This window comes from Pelodiscus sinensis, chromosome 7 (assembly GCF_052426305.1).
Source record: "Pelodiscus sinensis isolate ZL-2025 chromosome 7, ASM5242630v1, whole genome shotgun sequence".
NCBI lineage: Eukaryota > Metazoa > Chordata > Testudines > Trionychidae > Pelodiscus > Pelodiscus sinensis.
In genome coordinates, this window is record NC_143058.1 from 36,802,749 (window position 1) to 36,827,517 (window position 24,769).

General features: G+C 41.7%; 1 protein-coding gene across 1 annotated transcript in view; it reads right to left on the reverse strand.

The window, feature by feature from the left end:
* The window catches only part of KCNH7 (potassium voltage-gated channel subfamily H member 7), a 410,475-nt gene that overhangs the window by 126,104 nt on the left and 259,602 nt on the right, over positions 1-24,769 (reverse strand). Inside the window, exons 4-5 of the mRNA XM_089779738.1 lie at positions 17,675-17,707; positions 8,666-9,094 (exon numbers count right to left, since the gene is read on the reverse strand). Of these exons, the coding sequence (XP_089635864.1) occupies positions 8,666-9,094; positions 17,675-17,707 (462 nt within the window). The remainder of the gene's footprint in view (positions 1-8,665; positions 9,095-17,674; positions 17,708-24,769) is intronic.

Below are 24,769 nucleotides of genomic sequence, written 5' to 3' on the forward strand. Positions count from 1 at the left end.
ATCAACATTTAGGTACCACCAGCATTCATAAAATCCCTGCTGAAGTGCCGCTGAACCCTTCAGGTGCCTAAAACTCTAGACACCTAAGTTTCCATTGTTAATGTTCCTGGGGCACCTACATTTTGGCAGCTGGATAGGCACATAGTCCTAACGCACCAAGACTATGTCTACACTGGCGGCTTCTTGCACAAGAAAATCATGCACAAGGGTTCTTGTGCAAGAATTCTTGCACAAGAAAACGTCCACACGGCCATACAGGAGATGTGCTTTTGCGCAAGAGCATCCATGGCAGTGTGGATGCTCTCTTGTGCAAAAAAGCTATGATGCCCATTTTAGCCATAGGGCTTTCTTGCACAAGAAATCCCTGCCGAGCATCCACACTGCCCTCTTGCACAAGAGCTCCTGCGCAAGAGGGCTTACCCCTGTTAAAAAAGAGTGTAGCTTTTGCACAAGAAGCCCCCTCTTACCACACCATACTGTAAATGTCCTTGCGCAAGAGCAGGTAGGCAGTGTGAAAGAGCTGCAGATTCTTGCGCAAGAATGGCCATACTTGCGCAAGAAGCCACGACTGTAGACATAGCCCAAATGTCTAGGCACCTCAATCATGCCTAAGCCCCATCAAGATTCACAAATTGCCACTTGGGCTGGATACAGTGTGTGGGCTCTAGACATGCCTAAATCCACATAAAACAGCCAGAGATTGTGGTGCTTGTGCTTCTCTCTTTCTATGTCCCCCATCCTTTTATAACTTCTAGCCCACAGGTTAGAACATTCACATGGGAGGTGAGAGACCCAGGTTCCACTGGTGATACTTAGATCACATTTCTCCTCTCAGCATTTCCTTCTGGCTAGTTTGGGGGGAGGAGGGAATCCCTGCTCAGAATTTTGGGCTTTTATGATTCCTGTTCTTAGGCACTTCATTCTCTCCTTGTGTTGTACAGGAGCCTAACACTTTCCTCAAGGTGTAGAGTGTTGTAATTTCTAAGTACCCCTTGTGAATCCCAGTCTAACCTCCTCTGATCTCAGTGTGAGTTTGTTAGTTAGTGGTTTTGAAATTTCTACTGGGAGCCTTGGTGCTTAACTCAGTCTTGTGTATCATATTGCTGTTCCTGTGATTTTCTATATAAATAAAAGTGAGGCACTATATAAATAATAGTGGGGAGGAGGGATACCTCAGTGGATTGAGTATTGGTCTGCAAAACCCAGGGTTGTGAGCTCAATGCTTGAAGAGGCCATTTAGGGATGTGGGGCAAAATCTGTCAGGGATGGTACTTGGTCCTGCTGTGGAGGCAGGGGACTGGACTCAATGACCTTTCAAAGTCCTTTCTAGCTCTAGGAGATAGGCATCTCCATTCACTTTAAAATTTAGATGCTCAATCTCACAATGCCCAAATCCCTTATAGATCTGGGTCTAAGTGCCCATGTACATCTTTAGGTGCCTACAAATATCTTTAAGAATGTGGCTCATAGGACCTAATCCAAATCCATTAAAGTGAATGAAAATATTCCTACAGACTTCCTTTGGATCAGCCCTTTAGTGCAATCAGTTCTCCAAACTGAATGAATATAATATCAGAGATAAAATTAGTATTGTTATATTTTGTCCCTGATCCTTTAGTCTGGCAAAATATCCATTCACTTCAATGGCAGTTTTCTTTGCCTAATACAGAGGTGAGCAATAAAACAGTGGTGGTTAGGCAAAGTTAGCCCCTGGGAGTTGTTGGAAGTGGCACAGACTGGGACACCACATTCTGTAGCTCCCATTGGCTGGGAACGGCGATCTGCAGCCAACAGGAGTTGCAATTGTCTGTACCTGTGGAGGTGTAGGTAAATATAGCAGCAGCACCTGTCAGGGGCTAAATCTGATGGACTGGATCCAGCCCATGAGCCAGTATTTGTCCACCCTTAGCCTAATGATTAAAGAAAAACAATCTACTATATTACAGAAAAAAATGTTTTAAAAGTAGATTAGTAGTTACAGTTCAGAATTAAAATATTAGTGCTGAAATAAGACTGGATTCTTTCAAGACTTACAGAAAAATATATCTAATGCTTTAAGTTTTTATTGGGGCTGAAAGAAAGGCCAATTTTTATCATTGCATTTTAAAATTTCAGGTTTCATGTGTGCAAAATTTCACATTTTAGTGACATTTGCTATTTGGGATTTTCATGTCAAAATGTGTAGAATCTAAAAATTTCACAGTGGGACTGGACTTTGACCATATGACATTTTGAATGCCAAAATTCTAAATTTTACTAATCTGGAAGTTTTGTTTAAAAATACGAGTTCTATTTTCATAATTAAAAATGACCTATTTTTTTCTGAGAAAAGTCTGATTGTTGGAAGCAAAATCTCAATACTGAGCAGTGAGAACATTTTCAAAGGATTACAATGAAGGTAAATTATCCCTTACCCCCATACAGAGGTTATTTTAATATATTATTTTAAAATTTTTATTTAAAAATATTTATTTTAATTTTTTAAAAATATTTGTTTAAAAATTTTGCAGTTCCTAAGGGCTTAATCTTGGTATCCTGGTAAATAAGCCTCATTCATCTAAGAAGCTGCATTGATTTCACTGCATAATGGAACCCCACCATTTCTAAACTGTTAGTTGCTGTAGTAGAAACAACATTCTTAAAAAAAAAAAGAGTGCAGTTGTGTAACATAAACATGAGGCGATAGTCATACATGGCAGTTCTCCACTAAAACACTGCTTCATAAAAGTGGGGTTCCATATTCTGTGAGTGTCATTGATTTCCATATCAAAGTGATTTCATCAGCAAGTGAAATTGGGTCAGGTCATGAACCCTTGATCCAACTCCATTAGGCCACTGGAACAGTGCAAGGGATGGAAAACTACCAAGCCAGACACCTGAATGGAGACTGGCTTTGCAGTCCCCTGGATATAGGTATCACACCTAGATCATAGTGAAGTGCACTCAAATTAATTTTGAAAGCCACACTGCCATTTTTACAGAATTACCTTTCAGCACAGAATTGCATTTTAAAGCAAGGTTACAACTGTAGTGTCCATATTTTGACATATATACTGATAAATAGCTGAATCACATGAAATAATGGTTGGTACTCTCAATGACCCTTGCCATCTCTTGGGGTATGTCTACACTGCAAAGTTTTTCTGGAAAAACACCTGTTTTTCCAGAAAAACTACACTTATGTCCACACCGCTATTACATTCTTTTGACAGAAAGTCAAATGGAGGGTATTTCCAACAGTGATAAATCTCTTTCTGTGAGGAAGAAGCCTTTTTCCAAAAAAGCTTTTTCAGAAAAAGGTGTGTGGATGCAGAAGAGAATGGTTTTTTGAAAGAAGAGGCCTCTAGGAAAAAAGCCACTCTGTCCACAGTAATTGCAATTGAAATGTGAGATAGCATCCAATCAATGTGGACACTATCTTTTGAAAAAGCAGATCGCTTTTTGGTTGTGCTTTTGCTGTGTAGATGCTTTCTTTTGAAAAAGTTTTTCTGGAAGATCGCTTCCGGAAAAGCTTCTTCTGAAAGAAGCTTGCAGCCTAGATGTAGTCTTGTAAAAAAATTTGAACCAAGGTGAATTAGTGCAGTTCCCACCAAACTAAATTACCTTATTCTACTTCTCTTGGAATCCTATTAAACAGGTTCTATTAATAGTTTTCAGATTGAGGAAATGTGAACATTTTTTAATCTGAAGGCAATTTCAATCAGGATTTCTATAAAAAATACTTCATTATTAAGGATTTATAAACACACGGAATAGAGAAAAGCAATGTATTAGCCCATGGCTTCGTCTACACAGCTTCCCTCTTCTGCAAAAACCTATGCAAATGAAGCGCATATTTGCATATTGCCACGCGTTATTTGCATAATTAATTAGGAGCTGTTTTGTGAGAGGTTTTTGCGCAAGAGCCATTCTTCCTGAAAAAATGAGGAAGAACGGCTCTTGCACAAGAGGGGATTTTTGCACAAAAAGGCGCCGTGTAGATGGCACCTTTTTGTGCAAAAACATATTGCGTAAAAAAAGGCTCCTAATTAATTATGCAAATGAAGTTCAACAATATGCTAATCCACACTTCATTTGCATAGGCTTTTGCAGAAGAGGGAAGCTGTGTAGACATAACTTATGTTATGTACCTCCTGTGGGCCAGATATTTTGTTTGAGTAGGAACCCCCAGTTTTGTCATTTTATTATTGAAGATTATCTTTATTTAGGATTTCATATGCTGCACCTACAGTACTTGCAGGAAGTGCCAAAACATCTGATTTGGGTGCCCTGAAAAAATGTGTTTGGTCAAAAGAAATCCTGCTTGCCTTACTTGCATGAATAAGGTGAGTAGGATTTTGACTCATTGGCTAAAAATTTAACAAAGCCTTACTAGTAAGTTTCATAATACATGGCAGCAGTGAAGGTTGTCATTGCGAATACAATCTTCTGACTCATCCCACTGTTGGAACTATTCTACAGAACATATTTAACATATACATGTACCATATAAAGGTATAGGATCTGATTTCCGCATTGCCCTGTGTAACCCACTGGTGACTGTGTTACAGGTTCCTCTCTCTGCCAGTTTCAAAGGATACAAGTTGTTACAACCCTTACAGATAGGTGCTTAGATCTTTATCTCATGAGTAGCAGCCATTGTATTTATCTCTGGAGATCCTGGTGTGCTGGCCATTACAGCATCTGTTGCACTTGTGCCTTATATCATCATTTACATTTATGTCAAGTGCAATAACTGTGATGGTGGCAATAATACATAACTCTTTTATGTACTTTTCATCAATAGATCTTATGGTGCTTCATACAGAAGGTCAGTTGTATATTCATTTTGCACTGGCATGGATATAAATGTACAAGGTAATGGAGAATCAGGCTCATAATTTGCAGCTGTGATCAGGTAAAAATGTATGGTGTGCGTGTATGCACACACACACACACATGGAGATTTCTAAGATTTCTTTTGCTTTATATTTTAAACAGATAAATTAATTATTCTGTGAAATCTAGCTTCTCCACAGAATGCCAAGGACTAATTTATATCAATATTTTTGCAAGAACTTTTTATCATTCACAACCAAAGAAAAGAAATGTATCATTAAACTTGATTTAACATATTTATACCATAATATTAATGCCAGCTGAGCATTATTTCAATCAGACAAAGCTCTGAAAATAAAAAAGTGACAAAATATTTGCTTTCCAAAATGGGCCAAACTAATTAAAATTTACACACCTCCATAATTTTGGAGTTGTTTGGGTCAAGATCCTGAACTGATCTTTGTGTCTTGACTTGCATTGTAATTTGAAACCCAGCAGGATGTTTTAGTTTCAGGGGAATTACATTAAATTTTCAGGTTCTTTCAGACACAAAGCTCAGTGTAAGTCCACAAGAAACAAACATGAAAAAGGAAGGTTAATATGAACATTTCAATACATTTAATAAATTAATTTTTTTAATTTTGAAAGAAATAATGAATTTCTAATTTTTTTCTTTACTTCTTTTCTCAAGTGTAGTAGATGGATTTGATCTGGATTTATGCTGGTCAGAATAAGACCAGAATTTGCTTCTTAATCATATACTTATTTGTTAGTTCTTGGCTTAGAACCTCATACAGAAGTCTATTTCCATCCATAAAATGCCCAATGGGCAGTCTCTGTTTGGAAAGACTCATGGCTTAACCTCAGGGTCTTAGGGTATAATCCATGATGGTATGTAGGCACCTACATCCCATTTTTAGGTACCACTGCTATCCACCTTACTGGTAGGTGCCCATGTTTTTGCCACTGGACATGTGCCCTGCATCTTCACTGTAAGCCTTCAGGGGCCTATTTCCTGTCTAAGCCCCAGAGTAATTCACCAGGAAAGATTAGTGTATGTCTACACTACAGAGTTTAGTTGGAAAAATGGCCATTTTTCTGACAAAACCTGAATTACGTCCACACTGCAATTGCATTCGTCCGAAAGTAAATCGAAAGAACAGAGGGTTTTTTCCAGCATTGTTAATCCTCTTTCTACAAGGAAGAAGCCTTTTTCTGAAAGAGCTCTTTCAGAAAAAGGCATGTGTGGACGGGGAACGGGGAGTACTTTCAAAAGAAGAGGCAAGAGGAAAAAGCACAGGTGCCTTGGTGGCCATTCCGTCCATAGTAATCATACCTTAAATGCGAGATAGTGTCCATTCAGTGTGGACACTATCTTTCGAAAAAGCAGATCACTTTTTCAATGTACTTTTGTGTGTAGACGCTCTCTTTTGGAAGAAGTTTTTTTTTTTGGAAAATCTCTTCCAAAAAAAGGTTCTTCCGAAAGAAGCCTGCAGTCTAGACATAGCCTAGGTGTTATTGCCACTAAGTCACATGCAGGAGCTTGATCCCACAGGCATACTCAGATGCTGTCTATTAGATTGGACTTCTCATGGAACCCTATACCAAACAGCAGCCGAGAATCCTCCTTTATCCTACTCCAGAGAGTGCCCCAACCACTAGGCCACAGAGTCATTCCAGCTCTTTCACTGGCCCAATTAATATTTAATTATTCAATTATTTAATTAAGTGCAACTACTTCAACAGAAAAGACTGAAGGAGCCCTAAATCAAATATCTCATAGCCTAGTGATCAGGGAAATCACTTGAGAGGTGGGAGATTCCTATGCAATTTTTTTCTTTCTTAGGGTGTGGGTAGGCCTTGAGCCAGGAGTCACTTGGGTGAGTATCTTGTTCACTATGCTGAAAGTTATAAGTGAAAGTTGTTTGGTCCTACATGCCACTTGGGCAGCCAAATACCTTTGTTCCCTCATGAATTGAAATCAGAGCTAGATGCTTTCTAGAAGTCCAAACTAAGTTAATAGAGGGAGGTGGGACTTTGTAGCTGGCATCTCCTATTGGTTAACTTAGGAGACTCCCTGATTAATTTGTTGGCTTTGCAAATTGTGGCACACAGTACCTCTTTGGCTGCATTTTTATATTGGAGCCTCGTGCTCTGATTCCATAGCTGATAACATATAAATAGCTGTGAATTCATGGCAAGGGCTGTTTGACCTTATTTAACGCAGGAGAAGTAATTAGAAGAAATAATGTCAACATTCTGTTCAACTTATTGTTAATCCAGTGCATGGTTCAGAGTACTAATTTCTCAGGAGGTGCACAGAATCAACGTTTCATTCCTGAAGAACTGCTAAGATTCACAGAAGAGGGAGAAAAAGAGCCATAGAAGCTTGAAGTTGTGGAAGTTTTGGGTTAGGAGATTAGTGGGTCAGGAAATTGAAAATGAATTTTCATAATAAGTTTTATGCACCTGCACATAATATTATCCATGACATTCAAAAATTCCTGAGCTGAGTGTATAAAAGTTTCCACATAAATTAGTAGTTGAAATTTAAAACTACATTCACAAATGCATAAGAATGCCAGAGTCATTGAAAACTTTATGCATGGGTCTTTGTGTTTTCAATGCAAATGCATTTTCTATTTTCCTCAGCTCCCTGGGCCTCCAAACTTCTGTTTCTCCAAGATCATCTGGCTCCAGGTCTCCCAGCGTTCATCCCTCCTGTAACTGGAAACCATACAGCTAACTCCTCAGAAACTCTTTCAGGGTATGTCTACACTACCCCGCTAGTTCAAACTAACGGGGTAATGTAGGCATACCGCAATTGCAAATGAAGCCCGGGATTTGAATTTCCCGGGCTTCATTTGCATAATCCGGGTGCCACCATTTTTAAATCCCGGCTGGTTCGAACCCCGTGCCGCGCGGCTACATGCAGCAAGAACTAGGTAGTTCGAACTAGGCTCCCTAGTTCGAACTACCGTTACTCCTCATTCCACGAGGAGTAATGGTAGTTCGAACTAGGAAGCCTAGTTTGAACTACCTAGTTCGTGCCCCGTGTAGCCGCGCAGCACAGGGTTCGAACCAGCCAGGATTTAAAAATGGCGGCACCCGGCTTATGCAAATGAAGCCCGGGAAATTCAAATCCTGGGCTTCATTTGCAATTGCGGTATGCCTACATTACCCTCCTATTTCGAAATAGGAGGGTAGTGTAGACATACCCTCAGTGATTAGGAGAGACAAGCTCAGGAGAATGGGAAGAAAGGCCTATGGAAAATTCTTTGAGGTGGAAGAGAATTTGTATAATATAAAAAGTTAAATGTCCTGATTAATTTCCCATTTACTTCAATTTTACACTGGTGTAACTCCATAGATACCAATGGCATTACTACTGACTTGTACCAGTATCAGTAGCCCCTCTAACCTGTACTGACATTGGACAATGAGAGTACTACACATGTCAAAGGTTGTAACAGAAATTGCATGATATAATACTGCATTATCTGAGAAATAGCATTTCATATCTTTCAAGACCATATTGTAATACATGTGACCAAAAGTGGCAGAATTAAGGTTACAGATGCAATTTTAACTAGGTCATTTCCTGGCTTGTAAATGTTTATAGAACACTTCCATTAAGAACTAAGATGTAAGCTAACACTCTAGGAGAAAAGTATTACTTGACATAAATACAAGTGAGAACATTGCACCCTTACTGATTTCGTAGTATCATTTTAAATGAAATTTATAACATCTCTTATAAGTTGTAAGAAGTAATGATAACTTAAACAGCAATGCAACAATCCCTCTTCAGATATATCACAGAATATTGATTCATTCTCAATCCTACCTTCACTTGCATGACGGTCCCTAAAAGCGTTTTTGGGATGGACGTTAAATCCTTCTATATCATGCACTGAAGATGCTCTTCTTATACTACAAATGCTTTCCTTTGATCTGGAATGAGTTAGTGGTGTACTCGTCTGCAGTGTATCTGGGTATAGTCGGTCCCATTGCCGTTTAGGTGATGAATGGTCAAGAGGTCCTGATATATTAACCAAAGGAGAACATTTGCTGGGCTGTATCAGTGCTTTTGTGTCATCCACTTCAGAAGGGCTGCAGCTTTCTTTTGTGGGGGATTTAAAGCGCTTCATAGCCACTGAGTCATCACTGTGCTTAGATGAATCGACTACAACTGCATCAGGGTCTTCCTGCGGTAAGGACTGCTTTCTGTATGTTAAGAGTCTTAATCCAGGTAACTTGAATCCGAAAAGTCTGCCTAGATACAAATTAAATAAAAAATATAAATTACTAAAATGAATTGCTTGCGATAAAAAAATCTTTGCTCTTTTACAATGCCAGTTTGGTATACAGAAGCACCTTTCATAAGTAATATGTTAACAGAAATCTAATAGCGTATGCTGATTAGCAACAGAATGCATAACTAAGAAATATTATATACAAGTAATATTGCTTTAGTTATCTTTGGTTTATGCCTTAGTTAAACAAAAGTTTTGGAAAACTTCGTGGCAGACGATATCCTATGTTTCAGAAGAGGTCAGACTAGTTTACTTAATGGTTTCTTCTGTCTTGAAAAATCTATGAATCCATGAAAGTCATAAAATAATATGTAACTGTCACATTACTAGGCAACCATGTTCTTAACTACTTAGTTGTGTTTTTTTGTTGTCAGTTAAACTTCATACACTTAAAAATGAACCTTTGCTATTTCACTGAAATCCATTTATTTATTCTATAATTTAAATAAGAATGTACACACCCTATTTCTCCAAACAGGGAAACTAAAGTTGAGTTTAAATTTTACCATCATCCCAGTCCAACAGAACCATATTCCATATTTGTACATTTAAATTGTATAATTTGTCTCTAGACATTTACAAACAGAAAGGAAAATAACCACATTTTACCCTCACTTACATCCATGCAACATAAATCCTTTCAGTTCATTTGCACATAAGTAAGCATAACACATTGCATCTCACGGTGGCCTATATAATGATGAATTGATGAGGATGCACCACAATAAGAAGTACATATAGCGGAGGAAGTACACAAAATGGAGTAATTAAAGAAAATGTGGAGAAGGGGTGGGAATGGGAACTGCAAAAAGAAACCAAACAGCAAATCCTTCAAGTATAATGTATCCCAACTAGCAAATGGCAACACTAATGCTTTTGACATACAGAGAACACAGTAACAGAAATTACATAGAAGCTAGTTGAATAATGTAAAAACCCTCATCAAATAATTTAAATGATGAAAAATGCCACATTTAATTGAATAAGCATTGTGATTAATATTTATTTTAGGATTTTCTATGACCATCTATCACACAACATTTGAGTGCCTCCTCGATTAAATCAATAGTGATAGTGAAATCCCTAGTGGGTGTCCTGGAGTCTCTAAGGGTTATTTTGAGGGAAGGGTTTTCTCTTGAAATAATCCCACAGGGACTGAGTTTTTATGTCCTGAAATAGCGCTACTGCGGAAAAGCGGAAGTCCGCTATTATGCAAATGAAGTATGGGATATTTAAATCCCCGCTTCATTTGTAATTTTGGATGTCTACATTTGCATTCTTCCCTCGAAGGAAGAATCAAGTGTAGACATACCTAACACTTCTCCCTATAGGTGGGAAATACTCCTTATGGGATTGGATTTGGTTTTTGGTTGTTTGCAGGCAGTTTTGATTAGTAGTGTTTGTTGCTAGTTAATGTTCATGAATCTGTAACACTGAGATTAAACTGCTCATGCTTTGACTCATCAAAAGACAGAATACTGAAATGTTTTGAAATAGTATGTCTTTCAGGGAAGCATATGCACAATAGCTAATGCATAGCAAATGATAGCACAGCTTAGCCTATTTAAATTTGAAAACGAAAGTACTAGACTGTCAGTATGTAACTTCTGAATTTAATACTAAATAAATGTATGTGAGATTTACATACTGTACTCCATAGGAAACCTCCATTCATATTCAGTGTAATGTACACATAAAAATCTCCATTACATAAATCAAGAGAGAAATGTGAGGTGGACAACCGCTGGAGACGCTAGTTTTCAATCTGTGCAATCAGGATTCAATAACAGTACATCTTGGGAGCTGTTCTGAAAACTTTTTATCTATTTCCCCTAACAAACTATGAATACTTGAGTAAATTGCCCACAGTTGTAAATTAGTGAAGTACATAAAAATCATTTTATAGGTTTTTTTAATGCCCATGAAATTGAGTTACAAAGCAGTTTATAAATCACTTTTGCAGGCTTATTACATTGAGGGTCAAATAATTACTATAATACTTCTTTCATCAATTACATTGTACTGCTTTAAAATACCATTCATAAGATTTTCTTGCATTAGATACTGTTAAAGGCTTTTTGCTGGCATGTTCTCTTTTAGTCATATTCATGGTGGTGCAGATGTTTTTTTCTGCTTCACTGGGTTAATATGACCATGTTAGACTGCATTACTGATTTAGCTGTCTAGCTGTAGTTCAGCTGGAAAGAATACATAGTGAGAATTTTGCTCATTGTTAAGACTTTCAGGCATGAAATAGAAAATACATATGACTATCTCTTTCCTATTCTTCTTTAAACTGAAATAAATTCTTTAAAAGTTAAAGTCCCCATTTTCTGCTTTTTAACCTGAATATCCTTTAAAATGTGAGGATTGTGGTTTATGTTCAAAGTAAGGACAACGAGCCTTATAATGTGCTGAGTATTTGTCAGATCCCTTCTGCGGTATTGTAGCTGAGGCTTGCAAAATGCCCATCTACAATTTGTCTGAGTTGCACAGTACATTCTCACTTAGTGCAATAATATAACATAGCCTGAAGCAAACATTCATGGCCCCAGGCTAAAAGTCCCAATGTCGACAAAAGTGTCAATGGGAGTTTTCCGTACATAAAGACTACAGGGATCTGGTGCATTTTTTAAAATCTGTTTTAGAAATATATGCTCACTGAGGTAATTTTGCTTAGGCTATGTCTACATTGGCATTTTCATCAGTAAAACTTTAGTTGGTCAGGCACATGAACATCCCCATTCCCAGACCAAAACTTTCACTGACAGAAGTGCCAATGTGAATATAAAAGATCTCGGTAACCTTTTTCCTCCAAACCTCATTCCCCAGAGGCTCCTACAACAGGACTGCAGGGGGAGCATGAGAACTGAATCACTGTAACCCAGACTGTCCCCTCCTTTCCTAGTAAGGCAGTCAGGCTTTCTATCACAGTACAATCTCCTCTGATGCTGTATATCCTGCCTTTATGAATGATCTCCCCTTAGTGCTTGTGTAATTTCATCAAAGGCTGCTCCTGGCTTCAGCCTAGGAGATCTTTGTGTAACTCTCCAATGTACGATGGTGAAAATTTTTCATGCTTTCCAAGCTTTTGAACACCAATCCTTAACAGTCCACTGGGTGCTTGGAATGGGCTGAATAATTATTGTTGAGGAATCTTTTTTTCATTAAAGGAAAAGATGGACTCCAGTTGAACATGGACTATCTTCCATAGTCCTGTGTTGAAGCTTCATGAAAAAAGCTCTGACAGTTAGTGGAGAGCCCTAACTTAGCTTGTTTCCACCTTGGAAAATTTTCATATATGCCTAAGAAGCAGTTATCACAGAGAGAGTCAGTATAGCACTGTATTCAGATCTGGAAAGGCTGAACTTCCAGTTATCGGACCTGACATGGGTGTGGTTAAAATAGTTTTTCAGTTGTGATTTTGTGCAAAAGGTAAAGTGGGCTAAGAGAGACATAACATAGCCTTCCTTTGGTAGGAAACTATAGAGGGCAAACAGTCATAGGCCTCAGGTGGGGTATTGAATGGAAAAATGTAGAGGCATCTGGAAAAGTTCTCTTTTCATGTCACTAATGTGATGGTGTTAATGCCATGATTTAAAACTACAACTCCTACATAATTGTATGGCTTTCCAGGTGTTTCTTCTGGGTAGAGTTAAAGAGGCAAGTGACTGTAAAGTAGACATTTCAGCAAAAAATGATCTGAACAAGAGTTTCCATGGTAACCCTATGCTTCTAAGTTACAAGAAATTCCTAAGCCTGGCCTACATTTACAGTTCCATATCAATGGAAGATAATGGTGTTTGGCCTGAAAACTGCCCCAAGGGTCTTTACTGTGCGGTTGGCATCAGTTATACATCTCCCAAATTCTCCAGAATTCACGCAGAGCATATTTGCTTACACAACATCTTCATTGCAGCAGAGTCAGAGATGCGCCTAAGGCTGAATATCTCAATTTCAGTACACTTGCTGAAGGCACTGGGATTTCCGGTAAATGCAGAAAGCTCTACTTTAATTCATACTCTTTCTTTAGTATTTCTCAGTACATAGTGGATTCCAGGTCTCTTACCTTAACATTACCTTCTCCAAACTGGCCAATGGTAGCTCCAAGAGCTGAGGCTCTTGCTGTGCCCATGGGCCAGATCTGGCTGCTTGGTAGGCTGGATCCAGCCTGCGGGCCATATTTTGCCCACCCCTGTACTAGACAGATACCTCAAAGGAGCCAAAATGCCTCCTTTGCACAACGAAGAGTCAAATATGAGAGTTGTCAGAGTTTTTAATTAGCATAAGCCATAGCTTCTTCCAGCTAGAGAGACCTAAAACCCTGCTGCAGATACCCATGGGGTCCTGATATCCATGTGTTGTCAGGTAACAATAGTATGGCAACCAAACTTCTGCAAAGTAGATCAGAATGAATAACTAGTCTATCTGCATAGCTTTGGGATGTTATGTCAGAACAAAGAAAACAGCTTGGCTGGCTTTTGTGTAATCACAGTAACTGCCTCCTTGTAAGCAGACAGATAGGATTTCTAGACAAAGGATGTGAAACTATGTGTACTGTATTATCCACAGCTGGATCTGTTCACCAGCTCTTACAATCACAACAATTCAAAATTCGTACTATTTTCCAGTACTTCAGTAAGTACCAATGTAAGTAAGTAAGTAATGTAAGTACCAATGTAAGTAATGGTCAGGCTAGAGAGTCCCCTGACAGACATCCCACACTTACTGTCCAGACCATGGATTTACTCAATAATGCAGGTCTTCTCAGACTTTCCCTGAAACTGAGCCGAGTGACCTATTTGTAGGAGCAGCAAAGGGACTGCTCTTTGGTGACAGACTGATGATTGCATGTTATCAAAAATGCAGAGGCAGGCTATTGCTGAATTCCAGCTTTCAGGCTGGAGGAAAACATCTAACCACTTGTACAACAAAGTGTACAGAGGTTTTGTTATGTGGGTCTCATTAGACTCAGAATCAAGAGGAACTAATTTCTTTTCAGGAAGAAAATCTCTAAACATTGAGTCCTGGCCCAAGTAATAGCAGATGTTCAAATGCACTTGTGTGCCTTTGGTTTCCCTGGGATTATCAGACCAAGGAATAATGCATCATAGCTATGATCACCAATATGGTTGTTCCACCTCTTTTTATACATGCTCTCAAATATACAAGCATATACACGTGAGTCATTTTCTTGCCCCTCCCCCAATCATCTCATCTGCTTGCTTTGTTGTTCTCTTCTTCTTTACAGAAAGAGGAAAGCATCTCCAGGTGCCAAAGTGGGAGCTGGAGCAAGATAAAGGAGCCCCTAACTGTCACTAGTTCTCAGCTACCTCCTCTGAGTATTTCTTCATCCATTGTAACTCAGTAACATGGACTTTTAGTTCTGGTATTTCAGTTACTCTACTTCCCATTTTATGGAAAAGTTTAACTTTTATTTCACTTTAAATTCTTCTGCAGCACCCACGTTTCTGGGACAATCATTTCGGGTATGTCTACACTATAGCGCTAATTCGAACTAACTCATCCAGACTAAAAAACTAGTTCAAATTAGCGTTTTTCTAATTTGAACTAGCATGTCCACACTGAGTGGACCCTGAACCGGGGTTAAGGATGGCCGGAAGCAGTGCCAGCAGGGCATCAGAGTAGGACTTAGAGCGTGGACCTGCTGTCTCAGCCTAGCCAAGGGCTGTGCTTAAAGGGACCCGACCCCCACCCCGGACAGACAGTTCTCAGGGGTGCCCCGCTTGCAAAGCAGTCCTGGCTTGGATTGCCTGGAGTACCCACACTGGGCACATCACAGCACTTGGCCATCAGACCGGCTGCACTTGCCGCAGGCTGCCATCTGGGGAGAGGGGGCAATTGGGGGGCTGCAAGAGAGCTTCCACCCCCAGAAGCCCGCAGAGCCAGCCCAGTCCTCCCCATCGGAGGCTCATACCCCATTCCTCCCTCACCTCCTTCCACTTACCCCTCCCTAGCCCCCCTTCCTGATGTACAAAATAAAGGACAATTGTGTTCAAAAATAGAATCTCTATTGAACAAAACTGGGGGAGACTGGGAAAAGGAGGTGGGAGAGGGGAAGAGAGAGGGTGGGAGAGGGGAGGGCAACTACAATGATGAGGGGTTTGGAACAGGTCCCATATGAAGAGAGGCTAAAGAGACTGGGACTTTTCAGCTTAGAAAAGAGGAGATGGAGGGGGGATAGGATAGAGGTCTATAAAAGCATGAGTGGGGTGGAGAGGGTGCATAAAAAAGTTCTTCATTAGTTCCCATAATAGAAGGACTAGAGGACACCAAAGGAAAGGAATGGGTAGCAGGCGTCAAACTAATAACAGAAAGTTCTTCTTCACAAAGCAAATAGTCAACCTGTGGAACTCCTTGCTGCAGGAGGCTGTGAAGGCTAGAACTAGAACAGACTTTAAAGGGAAGTGAGATCAATTCATGGAGGTTGGGTCCATGGAGTGGTATTAGCCAGGGAGTAGCAGTGGTGTCCCTGCCCGAAGTTTGTGGATGGCTGGAGAGGGATGGCATGAGACAAATGGCTTGATCACTGTCTTTGGTCCATCCCCTCCAGGGTCCCTAGTGTTGGCTGCTGTCGGCAGACAGGCTACTGGGCCATTCTAAGTCAGGGCTCAGGGTCAGGGGTCTCAGTGGACCACCTTGATTTTCATGCACACCTGCTCCTGAGTGGCGAGGCTGGCAGCTCTCCTGCCCTAGACGGCTACTTTCCTGTGCCTAGTGCGGAGGTCATGGACGAGGTCCACGATGTCCGCACTAGACCAGGCGGGTGCCCGCCTCTTGCGGTCCTGGGCAAGCTCCCGGGAGCCGCCAGCCTGGTCCCGGGAAGAGGGGGAGGGCTGGGGGGCATTGGGTGGTTGGATCGAGCCATGCCAGGTGCAGGGTCTGCTAGCTGGGTGCTGGCAGGCTTGCACCTGGCACGGGCATCGTAGCCAGCCTGTGCCCCTTTAAGGGGTCCGGGGCCGGGAGGGGGGCAATAGAGTTTCCCTGGTGTTGGCCAGAGTGTCCACCAGGGAAAGCTGGGGAGGGCTAGCCTCCCACTAGTTCAAATTAAGGGGCTACACACTCCTTAATTCGAACTAGTAAGTTCGAAATAGGCTTAATCCTCGTACAATGAGGTTTACCTAGTTCGAACTAAGCACTCCGCTAGTTCGAATTAAGTTTGAACTGGCGGAGCGCTAGTATAGCGCCTATCAAAGTTAATTCAAACTAACGTTCGTTAGTTCGAATTAACTTTGTAGTGTAGACATACCCTGCTTTGTTTATTCCTCCTTTTATGTTGGAATGTTATTTTATCTCTCTGGTTGTCTGAACACATTGACAATATGTTTATTTTATCTCTTACCTATCTATCCGGATTTTATTACATAGTTCCTTTTTGCTTATATTAAAAGTCTAGGCATATTAGAGGTTTTTGTTCTGTTTTGTTATATCTGGTTCAAAATCAATGAAAAGGAAAGTAAGCCATGTTTATAGGAGACTCCAATTATAGTAGGTGTCAACTTTTGCTCCATCTATCTCATGTCATTTAAAGTTTTAGGCAGAAAAGAATGTGTTTTATTCCCTTAAACCAAAAATATTGTTTCTTATGGTAATCTTTTTTGTCACATAGTAATTTAAAAAATGAACACATTTATTTGTAAATAATTATTCAAAAAAATGTCAATCAATCACAATAAATAAATATGATATACAATGAATTATTCAGCCAGTATTATCCATGTCTTCTGCCACAAAATATAATAGTCTTGAAATCTGAGAAAGAATGTATCCTATTCATCATTTTGGACTGGCAAGAAGTTGCCAGCCTTTATCATTACTAGATCACCAGACTTTATCAAGTAGATAGCATTTGTTGCAAGATCAGGAAGTGGAAACCCGAGAAGAAGTCATATTCCAAACACTAATTCATACAGCTGGTCAGCTTTCCATCATATAGTTTATTTCATCTTTAGGTAAATAGATTCGTATACTCGGTGTATTCAGGACTTACAGTCAGAATAAGCTGAAAACCTTCACTGCAATTGGGCTTTATCTTCATATAGGTTAACTTAGATTTAACAATTCAGGGTACATCTACACAGCAGGCCTAAAGTCAAATTAAGCTATGCAACTTCAGCTACGTCAACTGCGTAGCTTATTTCAAAACATCTTAACTTGGCTTTTTGCTCTATCTACACAGCAGGAAGTCGAAGGAAGAACACTTTTTATTTGACTTCCCTTACTCCTTGTGAAATGAGGTTTACCATGAGTCAGAGTGAGAAGTTCTCCAGCTTGACATTATTTTGAAATAAAGGCTTCTAGTGTAGATGTGCATTATATTATTTTGGAATAATGTTAATTATTCCGAAATAACACTGCTGTATAGACATACCCTCAAGTGTTATAGTTACAGTTTTGCAGAAAAGATTATTCAGAGCGCTATGGCATGAGCTGAGCTGCTCTCTGACAGAGTAATGTAAAACTCAGAAATAATAGACACAGAAGACAAGAAGCAAGAGGGTAACAACAGATTGATTTACCTGAAGAAGAGCCACTTGAAAGGTTGTTGCCATCTGAAATACAATTAAACTAGATTTACAGACAGCATTAGATTTTTTAAAAACCTATTAAGAAAATAAACATTTAACAGGTGCTTTAAAAATATGAGTACTGAGATTGTTTACAGAGGAAAACAAGGGAGAATATAACTTTTCTGTACATTGTCTAAGCAAATTATTATAATAGATTGTATATGTGAATTGCAAAAGAACTGTTCTGAAACATAATTTTTTCTCTTTGCAAAATTTCAGAACTGCTCAGCTTGTTGCATAAAATAGGGTCAATTTCCTATTTAAGAAGTTAATTAATAGAATGGCTCTGGTATAAAATTGAAATAAATGAGATCACAGTTGAGCTCATATTCGGTAAAATTGAGCTATTTATATTCATTTACTGACCTTCATCAAGCACTTTAAGAACTCTAAGTGAAAAAGTGCAATGGACATACTATTTATGATTGTTATTCAATTTTAAAGAGAGGAAAGATTGGATGCTGAAAATCTGAGTGATTTGTTTGGCATCTTCATGGGGTAGGCAGTAAGGCTTTGCCTTCTGGGTTTGACACGTATTTAACATGTAACTTTGGAAACGTCACATAACCTCTTTGTATCTGTAGAAGTGCTTGAGATCTGCAGATTGAATGACCAAGAGGTGAGGAACTTCTAACATGTGTATACAAAGTTGGGAAACAATTCTAGAATTACAACTTGGAAAACTAAGAAGTGATTATAATAACCCTTGTTTAATTAAGTAGTACATTTATTTAATTTAAAATCAGACCTGTCCAGCAGACTGGGACTGTGTAAAAAATAAATAATCATAAAATTGTAGGACTGGAAGGGCCCTTGAGATGTCTTCTGGTTTAACCCTGTGCACTCAAGTATTATCTAGACCAGAGGTAGCCAAACTCTTTGAGGGTATGTCTACACTAAAAAGAATAGTGTAGTTATTTCGAAATAATGTGTTTAAACACAAAATGCATTTCAAAATAGCATTTTGCTGTTTTGAAATAGCTCATCCACACTGATAGGACGCTGAATCGCATTTAAGGCCGCTGGAAATGGTCCTGGCAGGGCATCAGGTCAGGTGTTACCTTGTGTGGCTGCTGCCTGAGGCTATCTGAGACCTGTGTTTAAAGGGATCCCCACCCCTCGACAGCCAGCTCTCAAGTTTCCCTGCTTGCTTGCTTACCTCGCTGAGGGACAGCAAAGCATTTGTTTCTCTGCGTGCTCTGGTTGCCCTCACTCAGGACACCACAGCAGTCTGAAGCATGGAGCCGAAGCCACCTCTGGACACTGGTACTTCTCCTGGACATCTTGCTGCGAGCCTGGCAGCATGTTCTGCAGGCAGTAACAGTCTCCCTAGTGTGCCCCACTGGGGGCTTGTGCCCCATTCCTCCCTTACGTCCTTTCACTTATCCCTCCCTAACCCTCCTTCCTGCTGTACAATAAAAGATACATGTGTTCATTACAACAAAACTGGGGTGGTGGAGGGGAATGAAACTGAGGTGAGACTGGGGAAAGAAGGTGGGAGAGAGGAGGGGGAAACCTGGGAGGAGGGAGCTGGCAGGGGGAGGCAAGGGAAGTAAAGGGGAAAGCTCAAGGTTGGGGGTCTTGCTGGCCCAACTGTCTCCAGCACCATGGATGCGGGGGTCTTGGCATCCCGGGGGAGGGGGGTTGGGAGGGTGTGGAGGAAGTAGCAGGAGGGGGAGAAGGAGTGGGAGGAAGAGTGGTAGATGGGGAGGCAGCAGGGGCTGGAGCGGCAGGAGGCAGCAAGCACTGAACCAGGGTATGCACGTGCTCACAGATGGCACGGCCCTGGGAAAGCTGCTCCTGCCAGAGCTGCGGGTCTTCCTGCACCCAGTGGTCAAGGATGCAGTGCAGGGCTCACAGTGCCCCCAGCAGCTCCTGATAGTACCCCTCCACTGCATGAGTGGGCCTGCGGAATCCTTGGGTGCGGGAGGCTGTCCTGGGTGGTGTGGTGCGCCCTGCACTCGCAGCTTGTGCGGCTGTGGACACACAAGAGAAGTGGTCAGTTATCCCTGGGGATACAGTGAGTGAAGCCCAGCCTCCCTCTGCAAGCGAGGATGACAGGTCTCCGCACCAGCAGAGCCGATGTGCTTGTACATAGGCCGTGTTCAGAATGTCCTGCTCTCCCCAGGAGTGGGAGCTGCCCAGGGACGCACCCATGCCCCTGTGCTGTATATATTGTGTGAGTGTGTGGTGGGGAGGAAGATGTCCTCTGCCTCTTTGTAGAGGGGGCTTGTGGAGGGAGGGCGTCCTGCTGTGTCCCATCCCGGGATCAGGAGCATGTCATGTCTCTTCACACGCACGTGTGGCTAACAGGCCAATGCCCCTGTATGGCAGCCAGCTGGGGCCATGTGCCCAGAGGTGACACGGCACGTGCTCGCACATGCGCAGGTTGCTGCATGATCCGTAGTCAGCAAGGCCTACTCGCATGGTCCCTGGTCTCCCTCCCCCCCCCCCCAGCCCGCCATAAGGGGACAGTGATGGCACTCACATATTGTTGCCTTCCCAGATGACACTGATGACAGGTCCACTGGGATGACTCGGGGGTCCTAGCTGTGTGGTACACTCCCTCCGGGCTCCTGTAGCTGCTGGCCCTCCTCCACCTCTTCTGTGCCCTGGTCAGGGCCCTCTGCTCCAGGGTCAATGACCACCTGGGGGGCACAGACTGTCCCACCCCCCCCAGGATGTGGTCTAGGGTGTCAAAATAGGGGCAGCTCTCTGTTTTGGAGCTGCTCCCTGTGGCCTTGCCATAGGCTTGCCTCAGCTCCTTAATTTTCATCTGAATCTGCTCTTGGGTTCAGATGTGGTCTTTGATGGCCAGGTTGGCAGCCTTCCTGCCATAGATGGCCACGTTCTTTCATCTAGTGCGGAGGTTATGGACCTTGGAAGCATCCCCCAAAACCTGAACCAGGTCATGATCTCCGCACTGGACCAGGATGGTGCTTGCCTTCTCCAGCCCCAGGCAGAGTCCTGGGAGCTGGGGGACTGGGCACAGGGAGTGGTGGAGGGCTGGCACTGACTGCCTGGCTCATGGTGGGACCACTGGGTCAGGGGCAGTGAATATTTGCTCTTGGCTGGCAGGCCTGGAGCTGGTACAGACACTGTGGCCAGACTCTACCCCTTTAAGGGCTCCAGGAAGGAGGGGAGGAGAGGAGTTTTCCTGGTTGGGGCCAGAGTGGCCATCAGGGCATCCTGGGAAGGACTGGAGGCCCCCTATTTCAAATTAGCCTCTATTCCATGTCTACACAGTGATTATTTCAAAATAGCAATTTCGAAATTGGCACTATTCCTTGTGGGATGAGGTTTACCAAGTTCAAAATAAGCCCTCCACTATTTCAAATTAATTTCGAAATAGCGGTTGGCTTGTGTAGATGCTAGTACAATTATTTAGAAATAACGGCTATTATTTCGAAATAACTTTTCTGTGTAGACATACCCTGAGCTACAAATGACAGTTTTCAAAAGTTCAAGAGCTAGAGTGAATCTGTTGGGGTTGGGGGCTTCAGCCCTGCAGGTAGAGGGTGTTGAAAATTTCAACCCCATGAGAGGGGCCTGCCAGGGCTAAGGGCTGAAGCCCTGCTCCTGGTGAAGCTCTGGGCCCCAGCATATGTGAAGTCCTGAGACTTCTTTCCCAGCTGGTCAGAAATCAGAAGTGATGCTTGGGGTCACATACTCCCCAGATTTTTGCCAGTGTTTTCTGGCCCCACGTGGTAACATGGTGCCACCGGACCTCTTCCCTGCATAGTAGCTCTGGAGTCAGCAAGTTGGGAGCTATGGCGGTGGGAAGAGACAGTGGCAAACAGCTGGGAGCTGAAGGGAGGGGCTGCTGAAGTTAAGATCAGGTGTGCCTAGGGGGCCAAAACTTTGAATTGTGCCCTCCCATTCTCAGCAGGCACCAATCATCTCAAATAGAAGCTGTAGCCCCACCATCCCACCACAGAACAGAGCCCTGAGCTCTCCTTCCAGGATAGTAGGCATAGGAAAGGGAGAAGGGCTTACAGGGTTTCACAAGCCAACTTTGACCATAAAAGAGCCACATGTGGCTTTCCAGACTTAATTTGACCAGTCATGATCTAGACCAATGTTTGCTTAACTTGCTCCTGAACATCTTCAGTGAATGAGATCCCATAATCTCCCTAGGCAATTTATTCCAGTGCTTAACCACCCTGTAGGTGTACCATTTCAGATTTTGGTGTGTGGGGTGGTGGGGGGGTGAGACCTGTGCATGCCATGATGGGGGGAGAGGGGGAGAGCATATGAGAGTGGACTGAGGACAGAGACTTCAGCAGTGTTACTGAGCATGTTCAGTATAAGCCGAGCACTAAGTGTGTGTGTGTGGGGGGACGGACACCAATCCCTTCCACCTCCCCCCCCCCCCGATAGATCACCTCTACCCAGGGGCACCTAAGGCATGGGGAAACTACTATTTTGGCAGCCCACTTAGCAGTTAGCTGACAGGAGCACTGTATCTAATTCATATATAAAAGAAAGAAAATTAAATACATAATAGACCCACTCAGCTCTACCACTAACATATTCTGACATATTGTGGCAGATCACTTAAGGGATACTGTTTAGCCTTAAAATTTTAATGTATATTCTTATTTTGTTACTAACTCTGTGGAGAGACACAGATCCTGTCAGGATTCCTGGACTCTATCTCAGCTCTGGAAGAGGAGTCGGATCTAGTGGGTTCCAGCAAGGGGCCAGATTAATTTTAGATCTATATTTGAACATTAGAATGGCCATACTGGCTCATACCAAAGGTCCTCCTAGCCCTGTTTCCTGTCTTCCAACAGTGGCCAGTGCCAGATGCTTCAGAAGGAATAAAAAGAAGAGGCATTCATCATGGTCCATCCCGTCACCTAGTTTGTTTTTTAATTGGGTCAGCTTCTTGTGTTATGTTAGTGAAGGAATGAATAACATTTCCTTATTTCATTCTTCCACACCATTCATGAGTTTCGAGACCTCTAACATATCCTCCTCCCCACTCTTTAATCATTTCTTTTCCAAGTCCCAGTCTTGTTAATCTCTTCTTATATGGAAGCTGTTCCTTATCCCCAGGGCTCACTGAACCGTGGCGAGCCCCACTCGCTAGCTGCACTATCCGGAGATCTGCGCATGCGCAGACAGTTCTGCACATGCGCAGATTGCCTGAACCCAGCTCTTCTGGGTTGCAATCTACTCGCCATGGGCGAGTAGATTGCATTATTTGTCGAGCCCTGCCTATCCCTAATTATTTCTGGTTTCCTTTCAGTACCTTTTCCACATATAATGCTGGTTTTTTTAGAGGTGGTGACCAGATCTGCATACAATATTCAAGCTGTGGATGTACCATGACTTTATGTAGAGGCAACATGATATTTTGTCTCATTATCTTTCCTTTTCCTATTGATTCACATTATTGGGTTAGCTTTTTTTTTTAACTGCCACTGTATATTGAACAGATATTTTCAGATAACTACCCACAATGATTCCAGAATCTCTTTCTTGAGTGGTAAGAGCTATTTTAGACCCCATAATTTTTGTATCTAAATAGAATTATATTTTTCCATGTGCGTGATCTTGCACTTATCAACACTGAATTCTATCTGCCCTTGTGTTGCCCAATCACTGGTTTTGTGAGTCCCTTTGCAGCTCTTTGCAGTCAGCTTTGGATTAGTCACTATTTACCCCTTTTTCAAGAACCTTTAAAAGTTTAAGGGCAGTGGTCCATATGCAAATCCCAGCAGCACAACACTCATTCCTATTCTTTCCCCCTATCTTTTAAATGGCAATATTTTCATAATGATCTAATGATCTTTCCATTACTTGAATGTCCAGTCTTTTGTTATTCTTAATCACCCTTTTCCCCTCTTTTTACAACAAATTCCCTGCCCAAAAGGCAAAGCTGCAAGCAGCTCAAACTCTGTTCCATTTAAGAACTGTCTCTGAAGACAGGGCATAGGTTTGAAATAGACCTCAATTATGAAATCCAGGGGTTCAAACTCAGGAGGGGTTCAAACACTGCCCTGTACCACCCCATAAATGCTGCTTTTGCCACCTTGACAGAAAGTTTTTCCTAAGGGCCAGCCTAAACTGCCATCACAGCAATTTAGACCCACTGCTTCTTGTCCTATCCTCACAGATTAGGGAGAGCAAATTTCCCCCCTCTTTCTAGTGTGGTCCCCTTACTATAGGAGCCTCTGACTGGGAGAATCCGTTGTGCTGAAATCTAGTCTTAGAGACTACAAGTCCCATGAGCCCTTGGGGAAAAGGAGGGAATGGTGGCTCTGCCAGGCACGGACAGGGAGGGAATCCCCAACTTACAACATCACCACTGGGGTACTCTGGATCTCTTTTTATGTTAAAAACATCAGGTGCCCAGGCACACAGTTGAGCATGGCTTTGTCCTGAGTAACTGAGAGAGGAAAGAGGGGATTACACTTGTACCAATCTTTTATGTACGTGAAAACTGTTATGTCCTCCCTCAGTCTTCTCTTCTCCAGCCTAAATAAATCCTAAATGGAGTATTTTTTCATTTGTCATTATTGAATTTTATCCTATTTATTTCAGACCATTTCTCCAATTTGTGTAAATCATTTGAATTTTAATTGTTTCCTCCAAAGCACTTGCAACTTTTCCTAGCTCACAGACTTTATAAGTGTGATCTTTATGCCATTATGTAAATCACTAACAAAGATCTTCCCCGAACTGGACCTGGAGATGATCCTTTTGGGACCCCACTTGACTGTGAACCACTGATGATTACTCTCTGAGAATGTTTTTCCAACTTGTTTGCACCCACCATATTGTCACTCCATCTATGCTCGTTTCCCTAGTTTGTGTATGATAAAGTTATGTGAAACAGTACCAAAAGCCTTACTAACTCAAGATCTAACACATTTACTCTTTTGGCCTACTTACAATGCTTGTTACACTATCAAAGAAAGCTATTAAGTTGCTTTAACTTGATTTTTTCTTTTTTAAGTGGAGATTGCCTATTTCCTAGAACAAACCTTGAAAAGTCATCATCAAGTCTAGTCCCCTACCCTCACAGCAAGACCA